This window comes from Heteronotia binoei, chromosome 15 (assembly GCF_032191835.1).
Source record: "Heteronotia binoei isolate CCM8104 ecotype False Entrance Well chromosome 15, APGP_CSIRO_Hbin_v1, whole genome shotgun sequence".
NCBI lineage: Eukaryota > Metazoa > Chordata > Lepidosauria > Squamata > Gekkonidae > Heteronotia > Heteronotia binoei.
In genome coordinates this window covers 29,671,602-29,689,619 of record NC_083237.1, presented here as the reverse complement: position 1 = coordinate 29,689,619, position 18,018 = coordinate 29,671,602, and the positions used below count along the sequence as shown (strand labels likewise).

Genomic DNA, 18,018 nt, shown 5'->3' with positions numbered 1-18,018 from the left:
CCAAGCTTGCTTAATGTAAGAGCCACACAGAATAAACATCAGATGTTTGAGAGCCGCAAGACATGAATGTCACATCTTTGAGAGCTGCCAGGCAGGCAGGAAAATAGATGCGTGAAGGAGAGAGAGGTAGAAAGCAACTTTAAATGCATTCTCCAAGCCTCTAGCTGGCTTGGCAGAGTGGTTTAGAGACAAATACCTCCTCCAAGCTGGTCAACAGGGCAGTGGGGGCTTCAAGAGCCACACAGTATGTGTGAAAGAGCTACATGTGGTTCCTGAGCCGGAATTTGGCCACCCCTGCACTATTAAGAACATAAGAAGTGCCGGGTTGCATCAAAGTGAGTTCACTGTTCTTACAGCACCCACTCCAAGAGTCCCAGCAATCAGCAAGGGGGCATGGGATGGGATGGGAAAGCCCACCAATTCACTACTTTCTGCCCTCTTTTGGTCTCCTGAGCTGGAACAGGGGTTGCTGGAAGTCAAGGTGGGAGGGGGATAAGGAAGGACTGGCTAATTCAGCAGTTTTGGGATCCAGGATTCTGTAGTTCTTTGGACAATTTTAGCATCACTGGTATTTGTTTGAGGGGAGGGCCTTCCACACTGCAGCTGAAACTGCTTCCTGTCTGTTTCTTACTTTCTCCTTCAGCCCAGTCACTACCACAGCACAGTGAAACGACTGGATGATGGCTACCGCGTCTGCGATCAGATTGTTGCGTGTTTCCAGGACAGGGCCAAGATCGAGCGCAGTTATGCTTTGCAGATGGAGGAGTGGACTCGCAAGTGGCGGCCCCTTGTGGACGCAAGTGAGTTGCTGTACCCTTCCTTCAAAGCAATTTTAATGCCTGATCTGTATAATTTATTCCATTTTCAATGCAGAGCCTTTCCGGAGAATAAGCAGGGTGAGAAGAGATAACAGAAATGCTGAAACACTTTTATGATATATAAATATTATTGATATTGTCCTGAAAAGAGATCTTGCTTAAGGTTGACAGGAATACATACTTAACCAATTTTTATCTATTTTGTATCTCTGAACATTTGCTGTACTTTTCTACCTATTCTGAATGGTGATATGGCTAACTATAGCACTGATAATGAGATTTCTAAACTTCCGAGTCATCACCAAACTAGTATCAAAGTTTAAAAGGTATATCATTCGTCAGTGTGGTACTGTGATAATTGTCAGTTATAAAGACTCGTGCTGCCTTTTGGTTGCTAACAGTGTTGGACTAGGCCTCTCTGTGTGTGTTTATAGTATGAGTCATCAGATTGCTTCTGACTTATGGCAACCCTGTGAATTAATGATCTGCAAAACATCCAATCACTAACAACCTTGCTCAGGTCTTGCAAACTGAAGGTTGTGGCTTCCTTTATTGAGTCAATCCATCTCATGCTGGGTCTTCATCTTTCCCTAGTGTTCCCGTGAGTCTTGACTTCTCATAATGTAACCAAAGTATAATAGCTTCAGTTTACTCATTTTAGCATCCAGGAAGGGTTCTGACTTTATTTGATCTAGAATCTACTTAGTTGTCTTTTTGGCTATCCATGGTATCCATAGGGGGAGGGTGGGGGGGTGGGCTCCCTCTGGGTGTCCTGCCCCCCCCCCAGGGAAAGTGCATGCGCAATACATCGCCTCTCCTTTCCCGGTGTAGTGAACGCTGCGTGGCATCCATACTGAACCGGTGGTCGGAGTATTTTCAGGTTCTCTTCAGTGCCAACCGCGTAGTTCAAGATTCAGCAATCCACCTCACCCCACTTCAACCAGTGAAAACAGAGTTGGATGAGATCCCCACCCTAGAAGAGACTGTTAAAGCCATCAAGCAACTGAAAAGTGGCAAGGCAGTGGAAGTTGATGGAATCCCACCAGAGATCTCGAAGCATGGGGGCACAGTACTACATAGCACACTTCACAAAGTACTTGTCACCTGCTGGGAACAAGGCAAACTACCACAGGACTTTCGCGATGCAATCATTATCACTCTACACAAGAACAAAGGGGGAAAATCAGACTGCTCCAACTACCGGGGGATAACCCTGCTCTCCATCGCAGGCAAAATCCTTGCTAGAATACTCCTGAACAGACTGGTGCCCACCATTGCAGAAGAACTCCTCCCAGAGAGCCAGTGTGGCTCCAGAGCTAACAGGAGCACCACCGACATGGTATTTGTTCTCAGGCAGCTCCAAGAGAAATGCAGGGAACAGAATAAAGGTCTTTATGTGACTTTTGTTGACCTTACCAAAGCTTTGATACCATTAGCAGGAACGGCCTGTGGCAAATCTTGGAACGTTTAGGATGTCCCCCAAGGTTCCTCAGTATGGTCATCCAGCTACATGAAGACCAGCGAGGCCAAGTCAGACACTTCAAGGATCTCTCGGAGCCCTTCCCAATAGGCACAGGTGTAAAGCAAGGCTGTGTTCTCGCGCCAACTCTCTTTACGATCTTCTTTAGCATGATGCTTCAAAGAGCTGCAGTAGATTTAGATGATGACGATGGTGTCTACATCCGCTATCGCACCGATGGCAGCCTCTTCAACCTGAGGTGACTAAAGACCCACTCCAAGACAATGGAAAAACTTATCCGAGAGCTACTGTTTGCTGATGCTGCTGCACTTGTCTCCCACTTGGTATCAGCTCTACAGCATATGACATCCTGCTTTGCAGAGGCTGCCAAGCTATTCAGCCTAGAAGTTAGTGTGAAGAAGACAGAAGTTCTCCACCAGCCTGCACCCCAGGAAGATTATCACCCTCCTTGCATCACCGTGGGTGAATCAGTTTTGAAGACAGTCCAGCGGTTCAGCTACCTGGGGTGCATCATCTCCTCAAACGCCAAGATCGACAAGGAGATTGACAATAGACTGGCAAAGGCAAACCGTGCATTTGGCCGACTGCATAAAAGAGTGTGGAGCAACAAGCATCTGAAAAAAGGCACAAAGATCAATGTTTACAAAGCGGTTGTGATGACAACCCTCATCTACCGCTCCGAATCGTGGGTTTTATACCGTCATCATCTGCGACTCCTTGAGCGCTTTCATCAGCGCTGCCTTCGCACCATCCTCAACATCCACTGGAGTGACTTTGTGACCAACACTGAAGTCCTCAAGCAGGCAGAGGTTACAAGCATCGAGGCATTGCTGTTGAAGACGCAGCTGCGCTGGGCAGGGCATATCTCCAGGATGGAAAACCACCGCCTTCCCAAGATTGCCCTTTATGGCGAACTTTCCACCGGCCATCGAAATAGAGGGGCACCAAAGAAGAGGTACAAGGACTCCTTGAAGAAATCCCTTGGTACCTGTTGCATTAACCATCACCAGTGGTCTGGCCTAGCCTCAGATCGCAAAGCATGGAGGCACACCATCCACCAGGCTGTCTCTTCCTTTGAGAACGCACGCATAGCTGGTCTTGAGGACAAAAGGAGATTGAGGAAGAATCGTACTGCTACAGCATACTAGGCAGTTGCCTAGGGCGCCAGGAAGGTGGGGGCACCAAATTGGGCTCCCCCTCCTCCTGGTGCCCAAGATAACAGCCTACTTTGCCTCCCCAGCCGCCGCCAGCCCACTACCTTCTGCCACACTTCCCCCCTCTCCCGCCGCTGCCGCCACCCTTTCCCCACCCCCGTAGCTCGCCCGCCTGCCGTCTTCTTCCTCCGGCCACCTGGGCCTTCTCCTTTTCAGTAGCCCGCCTGCCCCTTTCCCCCCTTGTCCACCATCTTCTTCCTCCGCCCACCCCTTCCCCTCCTCCTTAGCTCACTTGCCCCACCTCCTCCCCATGAGCTTCCCAGAGGAACACACACACCCCTGTGCTTACAGGAGCGCCATGATCCTCCTGCTTCCGCGGTTGGCGGGCATTCTCTTAATAGCGAGCAGCAGGAAGGGGCTTCAAATCAAAGCCCCTTCCTGCTGCTTGCTGTTAAGAGAACACCCGCCGAAATGCGGAAGCAGGAGTATTACGTAGCTGCCCGCTGCTCCCTCCAACTGCCAGTCGCCACCTTCGCTCCACGCTCCCCTCCCCTCCCATGCTTACAGGAGTGATCCTCCTGCTACTGCACTTTGGAAGGCGTTCTCCATAGCAAGCATCAGAAAGGGGCTTCAAAGAGAATGCCCGCCAAAGCATGGCAGGAGGATTGCTGCTGTAAGCGCGGGGTGGGGGGGAGCATGGCGCTGCAGGGGGGTGCCTATGCGGAGGGGGTGATGGGCAGTCAGTCTGCCTGGGGTGCCATGCGCTTCAGGGCCGGGCCTACACACCCATACATAGTAATAGAGAATAGAAGGGAGGAGGAGGAGATTGGATTTACCCCCTGCCCTTCGCTTGGATTCTCAGAGCGGCTTACAGTCTCTTTTCTCTTCCCCTCCCCACAACAGACACTCTGTGAGGTAGGTGGGCTAAGAGAGCTCTTTCGAGAACAGCTCTGAGACAACTGTGACTGACTCAAGGTTGCACCAGTAGGTGCATGTGGAGGGGTGAGGAATCAAACCAGGTTCTCCCAGGTTAGAGTCTATGCTCTTAACCACTATACCAAACTGGCTCTATAGTAGGAATTATCTTAGTCTCTATAATATGAATTATCTTGGTCTTGGTCACCAGCAACATATCCTTACACAAGTATCTTTTCTAGCTCCTTGATGACTGCCTTTCCTTCTAGCCTCAATCTCCTTCTAATTTCTTGGTTGTAGTCTCCCTTTTAGTTGATGGTTCAGCCAAGGAAAAGAAGATCTTCAATTTCCATTTCTTCACCATTGACTGTGCAAATGGGGGGAGACAAGTTCAAGTCCCCCTGTGGTGACAGCATAATTTACCTTGTAGGGGCAGGGCTTTTTTGAGCAGGACCACACAGGAACACTGTTCTGGCTGGCTTGGTGACAGGGTGTGTGGCCTAATATGGAAATGAGTTCCCACTGGACTTTTTTACATAAAAAACCCCTTTAAGAAACAATGGTGATGTCAGGGGGGTGTCCTAATATGCAAATGAATCCCTGCTGGGCTTTTTCTACCCAAAAAGCCCTGTGCAGGGTTATTATGCTGCTAAAATGGAGTCAGATCAGGAAGAACCGTGTATGCGATTCTGAGCTCTTTAGAGGAATGGTCGGATAAAAATGTACTGACAAAATATGGTTTAAAGAGATTACTCTAAAGTCCTGTGACTTGACCTGTGTTATTGCAGTGTCTAGTACTATGTGAGAATGCTTAGCTAGAATGTTGCTTTTTCATACTTCAATTTATGTTGTTTTCCTGTTTTTTATTTAGCAGTTTCTTCACCCTTTGTTCCCAAGCCAGGGTTTATCCCTGATAGAAATCAGTAAAGCAGCCACACATTTTCCAGATGCTTTTGGCCTGTAAATGATGTGGGCCTGAATAGTTCTGCTTTTGTCTTACTGAACTAGTACTCAGAGCAGAAAAAAATATCACCCTGTAAGCCCTCTGTTTATTGAAATTATCAACTGGTTTTTAATCAGTATATCTAGGATGTATAATATTTGCATCTGGGATTGGTTGCAAAGCTATTTTCTTGAGAGAAAGAGCCCAAGCATGGCAAGATTTCAGAATCCCTGCCTGCTTGAGGACAAGCTTATATGTTATGGCCGCCATTTGGAGGCCATTTTGTATTGCTCGTTGCCAAGGTTGTTACCAGTTGGTGAACCAGGGATGGACATCATCTGTTACCTTGGGATCTTTTCTACTTCTCTGTTTAATCTGTTGGCAGGAAGTATATTTTGCCACACAAAGTGATCTCATGGCTTTCCTCCCCTCCTTCACATGAAGCAGGCTTGGGGGCCAGTCATAGTTCTGAGAACTCTTTCAGCCCCACCTAATACACAAGGTGATCATCGTGGGGAGAGGAAGGGAAGATGATTGAAAGCCACTTAGAGACTCCTTAGGATAGACAAAAGCAGGGTATAAAAACAACTTCTCCTCCACCTCCTCCCAATTTGTAACTTTGGCCCGTAAAGGAAATGTAATGATTGCAGTTTTACAGTGCTGTAATCCATGAGAATCTTTCGGCTTTGTTGGTTTTGCTATCAGAAAACTCAAAATATGAAATCTGAAGTCATTAGCAATCCCTTTTCATATCCCCCTCCTTTCCCCCAATACAGGTCCACTGTATGGCTCCCTACTCCGAGCTTGGCAAGCGTTCTTGGGAGCCTCCGAGCGGCTGAGCCGGCTCCACATGGAGATGCAAAGGGCTTTGGTCTCAGAGGATGCTGCACGTATCCGGTCCTGGCAGCATGATTCCTATCACCGCAAGCTGTTTGGAGGCTTCAAGGAGGCATGTGAGCTAGAAAGCGGCTTCCAGAAGGCACAGAAACCCTGGACCAAGAAGCTGAAGAAGGTAGGAGGAACTCCTAGGAGCAGACGGGGAGATCCTAGCGGGTCAAAGAAATTGAGGTTCTCCAGAAAGGAGGATGGGCCTTGGTTTTATGATCACTGTCTTTTTCCTGTCACCCCATATTTCTGCCTGGCTTCAATTCTTCTCAGTCGCTAAAAGGCTAGTTTGGAAAAGAGCGATAGAATGTGGCTGTCTGTGGCTGCCAATGATAGCAGGTTAAAAAGTCAACCCTACCTGCTCACATGGCAGGCCCATCATGCATTTCCGTGTTACTAGTGTTTTTTTTTCTGCTGGGGGCCCACACCCATGGTTTGACTGTAGGGCAGGGGTCCCAAACTTTGTTTTTGTATTTTTTAAAATATGTGCATGTGTGCATCTGGAAGTCATGGTAACCTCTGGTGACTGACCCCTATTGGGGCTTAGAGGATATTCAGAGAAGTGGCTGAATAAAGCCTGCCCTTCTCCTCCCAACTGCTGGTATTTCAAGGAGGTCTCCCATCTAATATTGTCAGAGTTAGCCCTGCTTAGCTTCCAAGATCTGACAAGATTGGGCTTGCCTGGGCTATCCCGGTCAGGGCGTCCCCAACCTTTTCAGCCTTTGGGTACTTTTGGAATTGTGACACAGTGTGCTGTGCAGCCACAAAATGGCTACCACAGAAGGTGGAGCCAGACACAAAATGGCTGCCACAACTTTCCTTCAAGCACATAGTGAAGATCCTTGTGCTGTGATGGCCGCTGTTGCCTAGGCAACATTTTAAAAAATCTACGCAAGCAATCAGATATCCCAAGGCCAATCAGAACCCTTTCTGGACAAAAGTCCACACACCCCATCCTGCCCACTTTCTAAAAATACTTGGTGGGTCCCGGGAAAGGTATTGGTGGGCAGCATGGCACCCACAGGCACCATGCTGGGGATTCCTGCCATAGGTCATGAGGGGTGTGGGAACCAGGGTATACCTACATTCTCTGGGGAAGGGACAAGAAACCCTGAGGCATCTGCTGCTTGATTGTCTGCCTCTTTTATTCTACCCATCCCTTTCCTGCACACATATCCAGGTCGAGAAAGCCAAATCTTTGTACCACAAGGCCTGTCGCAAAGAACACATTGCAGCACTACGGGAGAGCGGAATCCAGGCCTCGGGGGGGCCTGAAGTGCCCCCCGATCGGCAGCGTACCCTGAGAGAAGAGCATCAGCGTTGCAGCCAGGATGCCAACAAGGTGGGTTCCCCCCTTCCTTTCTGTCTATATCTGGGCCCCTGCAGCAATACGGACCTTCTGCCTAGGGTATTGTGTCACTCTGAATTGCCAGGTTGGCTACCTGCTTACAGCTCCCAATTCAGAACATTAACCTGTGCTGTGGAGTCATTCAGCCTGTTGCTCACTGCCCCTGTAGGCCAGCCACCTTATTCCTCATAAGCCCACTGACCAGAAAAGAAACACCAAGTTCTTAATAACAATCATATTTTTTAAAACCATTCATTTAGTAATTTAAGAATTATCCACTTCCATTCAGCTTTGTATTTTATCTTGTTGTAATTACCATGTTTATTCCAGGATGAGAGAGTTTGAAGGAAATCAAGACGTTGTAGAGAGCATTATCACAGAATTGTAACAAGAGGCCAATAACCTTGAAGTAAATAGGAATACTCCTGAGGAATTTTTGATGAAATGAGCCTATATCTGGGTGTTCATTGGATGGACCTGTCTTGTAATATTGCAAAGCTGTGCTTGCAGAGCCAGTTTGGTGTAGTGGTTAAGTGTGCGGACTCTTATCTGGGAGAACCAGGTTCCATTCCCCACTCCTCCACTTGCACCTGCTGGAATGGCCTTGGGTCAGCCATAGCTATCTCAGAGTTGTCCTTGAAAGGGCAGCTGCTGTGAGAGCCCTCTCAGCCCCACCTACCTCACATGGTGTCTGTTTTTTTTTTGGGGGGGGGGAGAGATAAAAGAGATTGTGACCGCTCTGAGACCCTGAGATTCAGAGTATAGAGTGGGATATAAATCCAATATCTTCTTCTTTATAATATAGAAAATAATTATGGGATTCTTTCAAAGTTTTATTAAACATTGTTAGCTGGTATATCACAGTGTTTGTTTTTTGTATTGCCTGTAATATGTACTGTGATCCTGGGTTGTTGTTCTCTGCCTGTGCTTTAGACAGCATCTTGGTCTCCAGGAATCAGCAACGGAAGCATTTAGTTTTTTTAGAGCCTGCCTTTTCCCCCATTGGAGAACCAGAACATCCTAAAGCATTGTTCTCCCCTTCTCCATTTTATCCTCACAGCAACAACCCTGTGAGGAAGGTGAGGCTGAGTGAAAGAATGACTGGCCCAGGGTCCCCTGGCAAGCTGCCAGGGCAGAGTGGGAATTCAAACCTGCATCTCCCAGGTCCTACTCTGATGCTGTAACCACTATCCTGTGCTGTCTCAACGTGTGGAGAGGAACATACAGGGCCGTAGCCAGCAGGGGGCACTGGGGGTGGTGCCCCATATAGAATCTGCAGCATTCCTACCCAGTCTTCCCCAATCTCCAAAGACTTTCTTCACTGAAAGGGAAAAGGAAGCTTGGGAAAGATTGGTTGGGGGCGCTGCAGGTTCTGTAGGGGGCACTGGCCTCAGTCCCCCTCCCCACCACTGGCTATGTCCCTGGGAGCATGATTCCTTGCTAGTATCTGAAGATCCAGCTGATGCTGAAAGCACAGGAGCTGAGGCTGGTTCAAAAGGGGGCCTGTTCCTTTAGGATGTGAAAAAAATGTTCATCATTTCATAGATGGCACCTTTTCAGTGTACATTGGGTGACCCAAGCCTTTTTTTTGTAGCAGGAACTCCTTTGCCTATTAAACCACACACCCCTGATGTAACCAATCTTCCAAGAGCTTACAGTAGGCCCTGTAAGAAGAGCCCTGTAAACTCTTGGAGGATTGGCTACATCAGGGGTGTGTGGCCTAAAATGCAAAGGAGTTTCTGCTACAAAAAAAAAGCCCTGAGGTGATCTGAGTGGTATCTTAGAGAAACGTGTTGCCTACAGTTGGAGGGCCATCAGACTAGGGCTGCCAAGCCCCTAGTCCGGGCAGGGATTCCCCTGCCCGGGAGGTTCCCAGCCTGCCAGCCCACATTGGGAACCGCTCCCTACGTCACCAGTGCGATGACTTCACCTGGAAGTGACATCATCGAGTTGGTGATGGTGTGCAGCAACTGCTCTAGGTGTTTCCGGGAAAACTATGGTTTTCTTGGACGCTCTAGCCATTTTGGAGGGAAAACTCTATGGTACAAAAAAAAAAGTTCCCCACTCCAGGACGAAGAGAACTTGGCAACCCTACATCAGACATGGGAGGTAAAAGTTGGCCATGGTGGAAGGGGAAGGAAAGGGAGGAGGCCTGTGATTTAACCATGAGCTATGTATCTAAGGTTGCTTTCTGGCCACTTCCTGATTTCACAGTGATAGAAAGGGCTTGTGCTTCAGAGGAGAGGAGACCTGTGACAATCCTTCACCCCTTCCTACAGGTTCGTGAACGTTATGAGAAAGCCCTGCAGGAGCTTGACCGCTGCAGTCCTCGCTACATGGAGGAAATGGAAACGGTTTTTGAACAGGGGCAAGCCCTGGAGCAGCGACGCATCATGTTTCTCAAAGGGGCCTTCCTCGCCCTGCACCGGCGCCTAGATGTCACCGCTGAACCCAGGTGTGAGAAAGGGTTAGCTGAGGCCCAGACAATACATTACATAGAGCAGCATCTTGAAGGCCTCTTCAAGGCCTCTCTGAGTCCCCAAATGGGGGGGATGGGCGGAATATAAATAAACTAATAATAATAATGATCCCACAGGATCTTTTGATTCTCTTGTGTGCTTTCCGCTCTTGATTCATCCTCAAAGGACACAGCATTTCCTCATTTATAGGGGCTCTCAAGTTACCATTATGTGTTGGAGCCTCAAGGGTAGGACTGGGAGTCCTGCCAACAGCTATCAAAATAGAAGGGATCAGTCCTCCAGGGCTGCATTACCACTAGTGGTCATTAGAGGGAGCACCAAGGCTTCCATTGTTGCCTTGAAGGGTATTACACCAAGCTTGGACTGCAGTATATTCTGCCTGCCTCTAGAGGAAAAAAGGATTCCTTGAAATTATCATAGTTTTGTGGTTAGGAGAAAGAAGAGTTGGATTGTGCAGTTTCATGCATGGCTAGTCTTACAAGGATTGAGCCCCGTGGCGCAGAGTGGTAAGCTGCAGTACTGTAGTCTAAGCTCTGCTCACAACCTCAGTTCGAGAGCTGGGTTCAGGTAGCCTGCTCAAGGTTGACTCAGCCTTCCATCCTTCTGAGGTTGGTAAAATGAGTACCTAGCTTGCTGGGGGGAAAGTGTTGAAGGCTGGGGAAGGCAATGGCAAACCACCCTGTAAAAAATCTGCCAAGAAAACGTTGTGATATGACGTCACCCCATGGGTTGTTAATGACTCAGTATTTGCACAGGGGACTACCTTTACCTTTATGTTTTATAACAGTTTCTTTTGTAAAATAAATATATAAATATATAATATTTATTAATATATAAACTGGCAAGTATACAAGTTACATAAATATTACAGCCATCATCACCTTCCACTAAAGATAGATAAAAGGTATGTAACCTATACACTCAGCTAACCAGACTCTAAAATCTCTTGCTGTACATCAGTTAATCTACGAACTCAATTCTAATAATTAGTCAAGAGGATTCTCCCACTACGGGTGAGCTACATAGAGAGGCAGATTGTGAAATGCCATCCAACAACCCTTCCTGTTCCTTTTCCTCCTTTCATTCAGCATCCAAGCAGTTTATGCTGACTTGCAACAAGCGATTGAGGACATAAACGACCAGGAGGACCTCAAATGGTGGCGTAACCGAAATGGTCCTGGGATGCCCATGAACTGGCCACGGTTTGAGGTAGGGACCATCTCCCTTCTTTCATGATGGGAGAAGTCTAGCGCTGTAGCTAGGGGCCATGGAGGAGGGGGCCCTTTAAATAATGCAGGAGGCTAGTGACTGTTCCTGCCGCCCCTCCCTCATGATTTGGATCCCACCAATCAGCTGATTTGTGGACCCTTTAAATGTCATGGGAGGGGCCACAGCTGCTCCTGGGTGTCCCTTCCATATGATTTAAATTGTGCAGGAGGGAGAGGGGTGGTCTGGGGATGAGGGGCCCTCCAAAACTGTCAAGAGGCCAGGCCCCATGGGCCCCTGGTTAGTTACAGGAGAAGTATTCTGCAAACTTCCAGAGACACTTTTCTCTCCAGCCAACCTGTATACACAGAGAGAAATGGTGCCAGATAGTGGAAGTCCATTCAAAAAGCCACAAGTGGAAGCTCATTTAAAAAGCTTCCAGAAACACCTGTTCATTTGTCTCCCCCATGCTCAGTTTGTACATCTGTAAACCCTTTTTTTGGTAATAAATTGATTTTCAGCCATCAGTTCACTCACTTCACTAGAAACTTGTCCTGCCAAAGGTTGCCCTGGAGCTTCCTACTGCATACCCTTCAGTGTTTCTCAGGTGTACGTAGTGACTTGCTGGTAATACTCCTTCTTCCCTTATCATATTATCAACAGTTCTCCTCAGCAGCTACAGTTTTGAAATGGAAATCTGGGCACCACAGGGCCTTCAGTGCACTGCAAGCGTTTACACAAATGTAGTCTAGAGAGGACATCTCCATTCCACATCATGAGCTTAACTCCCAAAGACTTGGAGAAATGAGAATAGCAGTACTACTTTACTAATATCATTTTAACAAGGGATCCCCAAAGGTCCTAAAATTAGACACTGGAGACGAAATTGTAGCCAAAGCCTAACTGTTTCTCCTCTTTTCCTCTCTCCCTTTAGGGCTGGAGCCCTGACCAGGAGCGGCCAACAGTGAAAATCAAGAAAACCAAAGAGCCGGAGAAAGCCATTCTCCGCAGTGTCACCCCTTCCCAGAGCAGGTGAGTTCTGCCCCCCCTCCCAATAAGTGATAGAGAAGGAAGGAAGGGAACAGAAGAGGAAGGGAACAGAAATCTGCAGTGCTTTGGCTATAGTGGTAGCTTTGCTGCAAGCAACCAGATATTCAAAGAGGCTCCCAAAGACAGAGGAGGAAGGGATGGTGGGCAACTTTCTCAGAGCTTCAGTACACATGCAGCCCAGCCATGGGGCAAATAACACTTCTCCTGGAGCCATTACAGGGTTGGGGAAACAGTGTGGTGGAGGGGAGGCTGAAGCCTCTTCTTGGTCCCCTGGCAGCACTCCAGAAGTGTGTTCCCACAGAGAACTTGTACTCGCCACATGGCTGCCATTCCTTCATGTCTTTTCTTTGCAGAAAGGCTGTAAAACCGAAGTCAGCTGGAAGCCATTTAACTTACACAGGGCACTCTTGAGGGTGCTGTTGCATATCAACCCCATCCTTATAACTTGAGAGAAACCTTGTTAAGAGCTCCTGCCGAAAAACAGTCAATGGATGTGCTACCACAGACTGTCACTAGGAGGAGCTGTAATTCTTGATATATACATAATTGTTCTCATGGTGTCTTGTTTCAGATGTTTGGAGTCCTTCGCATGCAGTATCTCATTAATCTTTAGATCAGCACTTTAGGGCTGGGCAGGATGATTCTCATATCCATCTTTCAGATGAGACTGATGAGAAACCAGTAATATTACCTCTTGCATTCAGGGCTGAACTGGGGTTCACAGGGCTTTTCTTGTAACAGGAACTCCTTTGCATATTAGGCCACCCACCCCTGATGTAGCCAATCCTCCAAGAGCTTTCAGTAGGCCCTGTAAGAATAACCCAGTAAGCTCTTGGTGGATAGGAATTCCTGCTACAGGAACAGGAGTTCCTGCTACAAAAAAAGCCCTGGAGGTTCAAACAAGGGACCTTTCAACCCACTGCATGGCTCCAGTATTCTTCTGGCTCTTGGAGAACAGGTATACAGGGCTATCAATGTACATGGTAAATTAGAGCATGTAAAAAGCAAACAAAACAAAACAGAGAGGGGCTTAAAAGCCTGTATAGCAGGATTGCCAACAGGCATGGAGGAAAACATCCTGTCCCTTTAATAGAAGCTTAATGTATGGAAATGGGCAGCAGAGAGCCAGTTCGATGTAGTGGTTAAGTGTGTGGACTCTTATCTGGGAGAACTGGGTTTGATTCCCCACTTCTCCACATACACCTGCTGATTTGACCTTGGGTCAGCCACAAGTTCTTTCAAGGCTGTTCTGCTCAAGAGCAGTTCTGGGAGAGCTCTTTCAGTCCCACCTACCTCACAGGTGTCTGTTGTGGGGAGGGGAAGGGAAAGGAGATTTGTAAGCCACTATGAGACTCCTTTGGCCAGCGAAGGGAAGGGTATAAATCCAATCTCTTCTCTTCTCCTTTTCATGGCATGGAGGTAAACAACATCACCTGGTAAATAAAATCCCATTAAGCCTCTGTTAAAGGGACTGGATATTTTTCTCCATGCCTGTTGGCATCCCAACCGGGTAGGGAGCCGTGAGTGTATTTTGCTCATGCACAGAGGCTCTGTTGCCTCTATAACAAATCACATTTTTCAGATTTTGGGCCCTGCCTCATTTAAGATCAGTTAAGAGACAAGGCACTTGGGGTGGGGCTACAAGCTCCCTCTTGAAGAGGCTGTGAGCATGAGGGTGAGTGATTAAGGCACAACGAAGTTGAAGTCTACGCAATACTGTCATCACAGGGAGATTACTATTTTCGCGTGATATACTTGCTTGCTCATCAGAGTTACCACATACATTTGGCATGTTGAGTTGGTAGCTTGTCACCTTCCTTCCATCCATCCATCCATCCATCCATGTTGCAGCTCTCAAACATTTGACATTCATGTCTTGCAGCTCTCAAACATTTGACATTTATTCTATGTGGCTCTTATGTTAAGCAAGTTTGGCCACCCTGCTCTAGAAGCTCTGAGGTCCCATATACTACAAATCATTCCTAACTGTTTAAAGGAAGCTGTAGAAGTCATCACTTCTTCTTCTTTCCCTGCTACTGCAGGCTCTGGGTGATATACAATACATGATAAAAATGTTAAAAACCATAAAATGAATACATAGGTAAAAACTAATATAGCAATCTAAAAGCATCAGGTGGCGAAAGTTACAATTTCTTCCCGGTTCTGGACTGCGACCACCTCGTGGGCAGGGACAAGAAGGGGTAAAGCAATCTGAGGAGGGGGAGAGGGTGCCAGCCAGGATGGAAGGCATCTCTGTCCTCAACCAAAAGCCTGGCGGAATATCTCTGCCTTACAGGCCCTACTGCAGGGCCCTGAAGGTGTTTGGCAGAGAATCTCACCAGGTTGGGGCCAGGACCAAAAAGGCCATGGCCGAGGACAGCTGGATATCTTTAGGGCCAGGGATTACCAGCAGATTGCTTTCCAAGGAGTGTAACACCCCCCACAGGGGACATTCTGGAGGTGACAGTCCCACAGATACATCAGTCCTGCTCAAGGCCTTAAAGGTCAACACCAAAATCTTGACACCAGTGCAGCTGGCGCAGCACAAAAGAGAACCACACACAGCTGGACAGATAGCATTGCAACTGATACTTTAAATTTAAAAAATCCTTTATGCCACATAACGCACATCATGGTTTGCAATGACCAACACTCATGGCAAGTCCTCTTGACAGACCTCATATCACCAGCCAGGAATGTCGTAAACTGTCTTGCCTGACCAAGAGGCAGGAAAGCCAATTGTCAAAGCTGCTTAACCCTAATTAAAACATGGAACTCAATCCTCATCCCATTGAAAGTCCTCTTGCACAAGCCTCGTTGCAGTACCTACGCATCTTGAAGAAAGCTCAGAGGTAAATCCCCTGCTTTGCGGGTACAGTCCCTGGCACTTCTGAGCTAAATAAACATGATGCTGCCTTATACTGAATCAGACCATCAAGCTCAGCATTGTCTACTCTGACTGGCAGCTGCTCTCCAGGGTTTCAGGCAGAGATCTTCCGCATCACCTACTGCCTGATCCTTTTTTATTGGAAATGCTGGGGACTGAACCAGGGACCTTCTGCATGCAAAGCAGAGGCTTTTCCACTGACTCGTAGCCCCTTCCCAGGGTATCTTAGAAAATGTGTTGCCAAAGAGAGCCCAGAGAGCTGCTGCCACATGGACTTGGCAGAAGTCATCTTCCTTTGGGCCCTGCCCATGAGGAACTCATGATGGGATAAATAATGGAAAAGGGGAAGGAGGGAGCTTGCCCGGAGTTCTGCTCAAATTGTCACCTCTTCCTACAGTGCAAAGTCTGCACCCATCTCCATGTCAGGACAGCGGGTCCGTGCTGTGTATGACTATACTGGCCAGGAGGCAGATGAGCTAAGCTTTAAGGCTGGTGAGTGTTACCTTGCTTCTCTCATCCTGGCCCCTGTTTTATCCTACCAAAGGCTGGTTTTCAGCTATGAGCTATTTTCTGACTTCTGTAGGTGGCCTGCAAAGGTTACCATAGCAGCCATGAGGACTAGAAGCAGGCCTCATTTTGGGCAGGAGCTCACAGGAGTGGAGCTCCAGAACCTCTAAATTGTATTGTACTCTTTCTTTCTTACCCCCCCTCCCAATAATTGCTTTTGGGCTTCATTGTTCAAACCCCCTGTGAGAATTTTGCTGCGCTCTAAGATTTGACAAACTTTCTAATGTTTTTCCCCACAAAAAATGGGAAAATAACCAAAACATATAAAGCAGACAGATGGAAATCTTCATCATGCTACGTTGGCCACACAGGAGAAAGTAATTTAAAAAGTATGATGGGAGTAAGGTTTTATTATGACAATTCTAATTCAAGAAGCATTTTAAGGTGGATGCAGAGCTGATATAATTTAGTACACCTTCCAGTGATGTCAGGGGTGTGTGGCACACGCAAAATGCAGGGCTTCTTATTTGAGGGGGAATGCACAGGAATGCAGTTCCGGCTGGCTTGGTGTCAGGGGGTGCGGCCTAATATGCAAATGAGTTCCTGCTGGGCTTTTTCTACAAAAAAGGTCCTGTGTAAATGAGTTACGCAAATTAGTTGTGTTAATGAGCTCTGGCACCTCTTTTTCTATGAAATGACCCCTGACCACTGGCACCCAATACTAGTCATCGTTATGATTCAATTCCTTCCATTATTAGTAATAATATACAGTGTTTTCTCTCTCTGTCTTTCCCTCAGGAGAGCTGCTTACCAAGCTGGAAGATGAAGATGAGCAAGGCTGGTGCAAGGGGGTGACAGACAGCGGACATGTGGGGCTCTATCCAGCCAATTACGTGGAACCCATACAAGGCTAGCGAGAAGGGTTTAGGGACAGTAGGAAGGGTCTGGCTGGGGGAGGGGGGAATCTCACACCCGTACACCAATTTAGAAAGACTGCGTTTATTCTGCACTTATGAGATCACACCACATGACCACAAAACAGGCCACCGTTCGGCATCCTGAGAATCCTTAGCTTTATTTTTTTCTTTAAAGTTTCTAGTCCTTATGGCTGCAAAGTTAATTTAGAAAATGGCTGGGGAGATCTCAGAAGCCCAGGTGGGCTGAGCTGAACCAAATAGAAGGGGGTTGTTTGCACAAATTCTTGCCCTCCCTGTGTGTCTAGTTATAGGATTAATTATGCTCTCTTTGCATAATTTATTGGGGGGGGGGCAGAATTTGACTTTTTCTTGGCAAAGTAAAGAAAAGAGGGGGATGATCAATAGGCAAAAGCAAATAAGCATCTGTCACCCGGTTCGCAACAGAAATGCAATGTGTTCCATGTACCAGTAACTATGCACATGTCCGGTTTGATTTGTATACTGTGCACTGGCCGCCTCATGCCCACCTACACATTTGCACGCACACTGCCACACTCTTCCCGCATGTCTATGACAGACATGCCAATAAACCAAGGTGCCTTTAAGCTTTCATTGGACTGGCTGAGACAGGGGACCTCCCTGCCTCCGAGGTCTTGGCAAACCTTTTCTGGAAACTTGAGTCAGACTTCAAAAGATATTGTTTGTGACTTGAGGATTTGAAAAACAAAACGAGGAAGTCGTTTCCAAGTTGGCGAGCTATGTTTTACAGAAATCACAAGATGTTTATCAGCAGAACGGATGGACTGACGTGGGTTACCGAGAGCAGAGGGAGATGATCATTGAGTGTGTAGGTGCTGGCTGGAAATTTCCCCCTGTGGAAATTAACTCAGCAGGGAACTGACTGTTCATAAGCCACAGAGTTTGCTCCAAATGTTCTTATTTACCAGGGATAGCTGTGTCTGGTTACCAGTTGCAAACACCAATGCTATTTTGATCCTATTTTTATCTTTGGGGGAATAACTTTTAAGAATCTGTTAGCACAAAATGCCCGAGTGGCCATTCTTCAGGGTTCAGTTCCTGCCCCCGGGGTCTGCTGGGAGTTAAATTCTGTGGTGGTGATGGATTCATCTTGTCTCAAGCACATGTACGTGCGCATGATCACACTGCGCAGCGCACAGCCTGCGGATTCAGACATTACGCCTGCTGGTATATTTTGAACTGTGACTGAATAATGTCAAATGACGACGCCTTTCTAATACTCCTTTAAGCAAGAGAAGGAGCGCAGTCTTGGCTTTTAAATTCATGGAGGACAACCATACAGTCAGTAACCACTGTTCACAGCTGACAGAGTAGAACCTTCAGCAAGGTGTAGGAGGGGCTAGAAAAGTGATCTGTGGTACGAATATGGGTGAAACAAGCATGCCCCTG

General features: G+C 47.4%; 1 protein-coding gene across 3 annotated transcripts in view; it reads left to right on the top strand.

Annotated features, from left to right (window-relative positions):
* The window catches only part of LOC132584438 (protein kinase C and casein kinase substrate in neurons 2 protein-like), a 34,101-nt gene extending 17,243 nt beyond the window's left edge, over positions 1 to 16,858 (top strand). For all 3 annotated transcript variants that reach the window (XM_060256317.1, XM_060256318.1, XM_060256319.1), the window contains exons 3-10: positions 644 to 800; positions 6,087 to 6,322; positions 7,376 to 7,537; positions 9,823 to 9,998; positions 11,112 to 11,232; positions 12,164 to 12,261; positions 15,564 to 15,658; positions 16,472 to 16,858. In XM_060256317.1, the coding sequence (XP_060112300.1) occupies positions 644 to 800; positions 6,087 to 6,322; positions 7,376 to 7,537; positions 9,823 to 9,998; positions 11,112 to 11,232; positions 12,164 to 12,261; positions 15,564 to 15,658; positions 16,472 to 16,587 (1,161 nt within the window). In that variant the 3' untranslated portion in view covers positions 16,588 to 16,858. The remainder of the gene's footprint in view (positions 1 to 643; positions 801 to 6,086; positions 6,323 to 7,375; positions 7,538 to 9,822; positions 9,999 to 11,111; positions 11,233 to 12,163; positions 12,262 to 15,563; positions 15,659 to 16,471) is intronic.
* Positions 16,859 to 18,018: the final 1,160 nt, after the last annotated feature.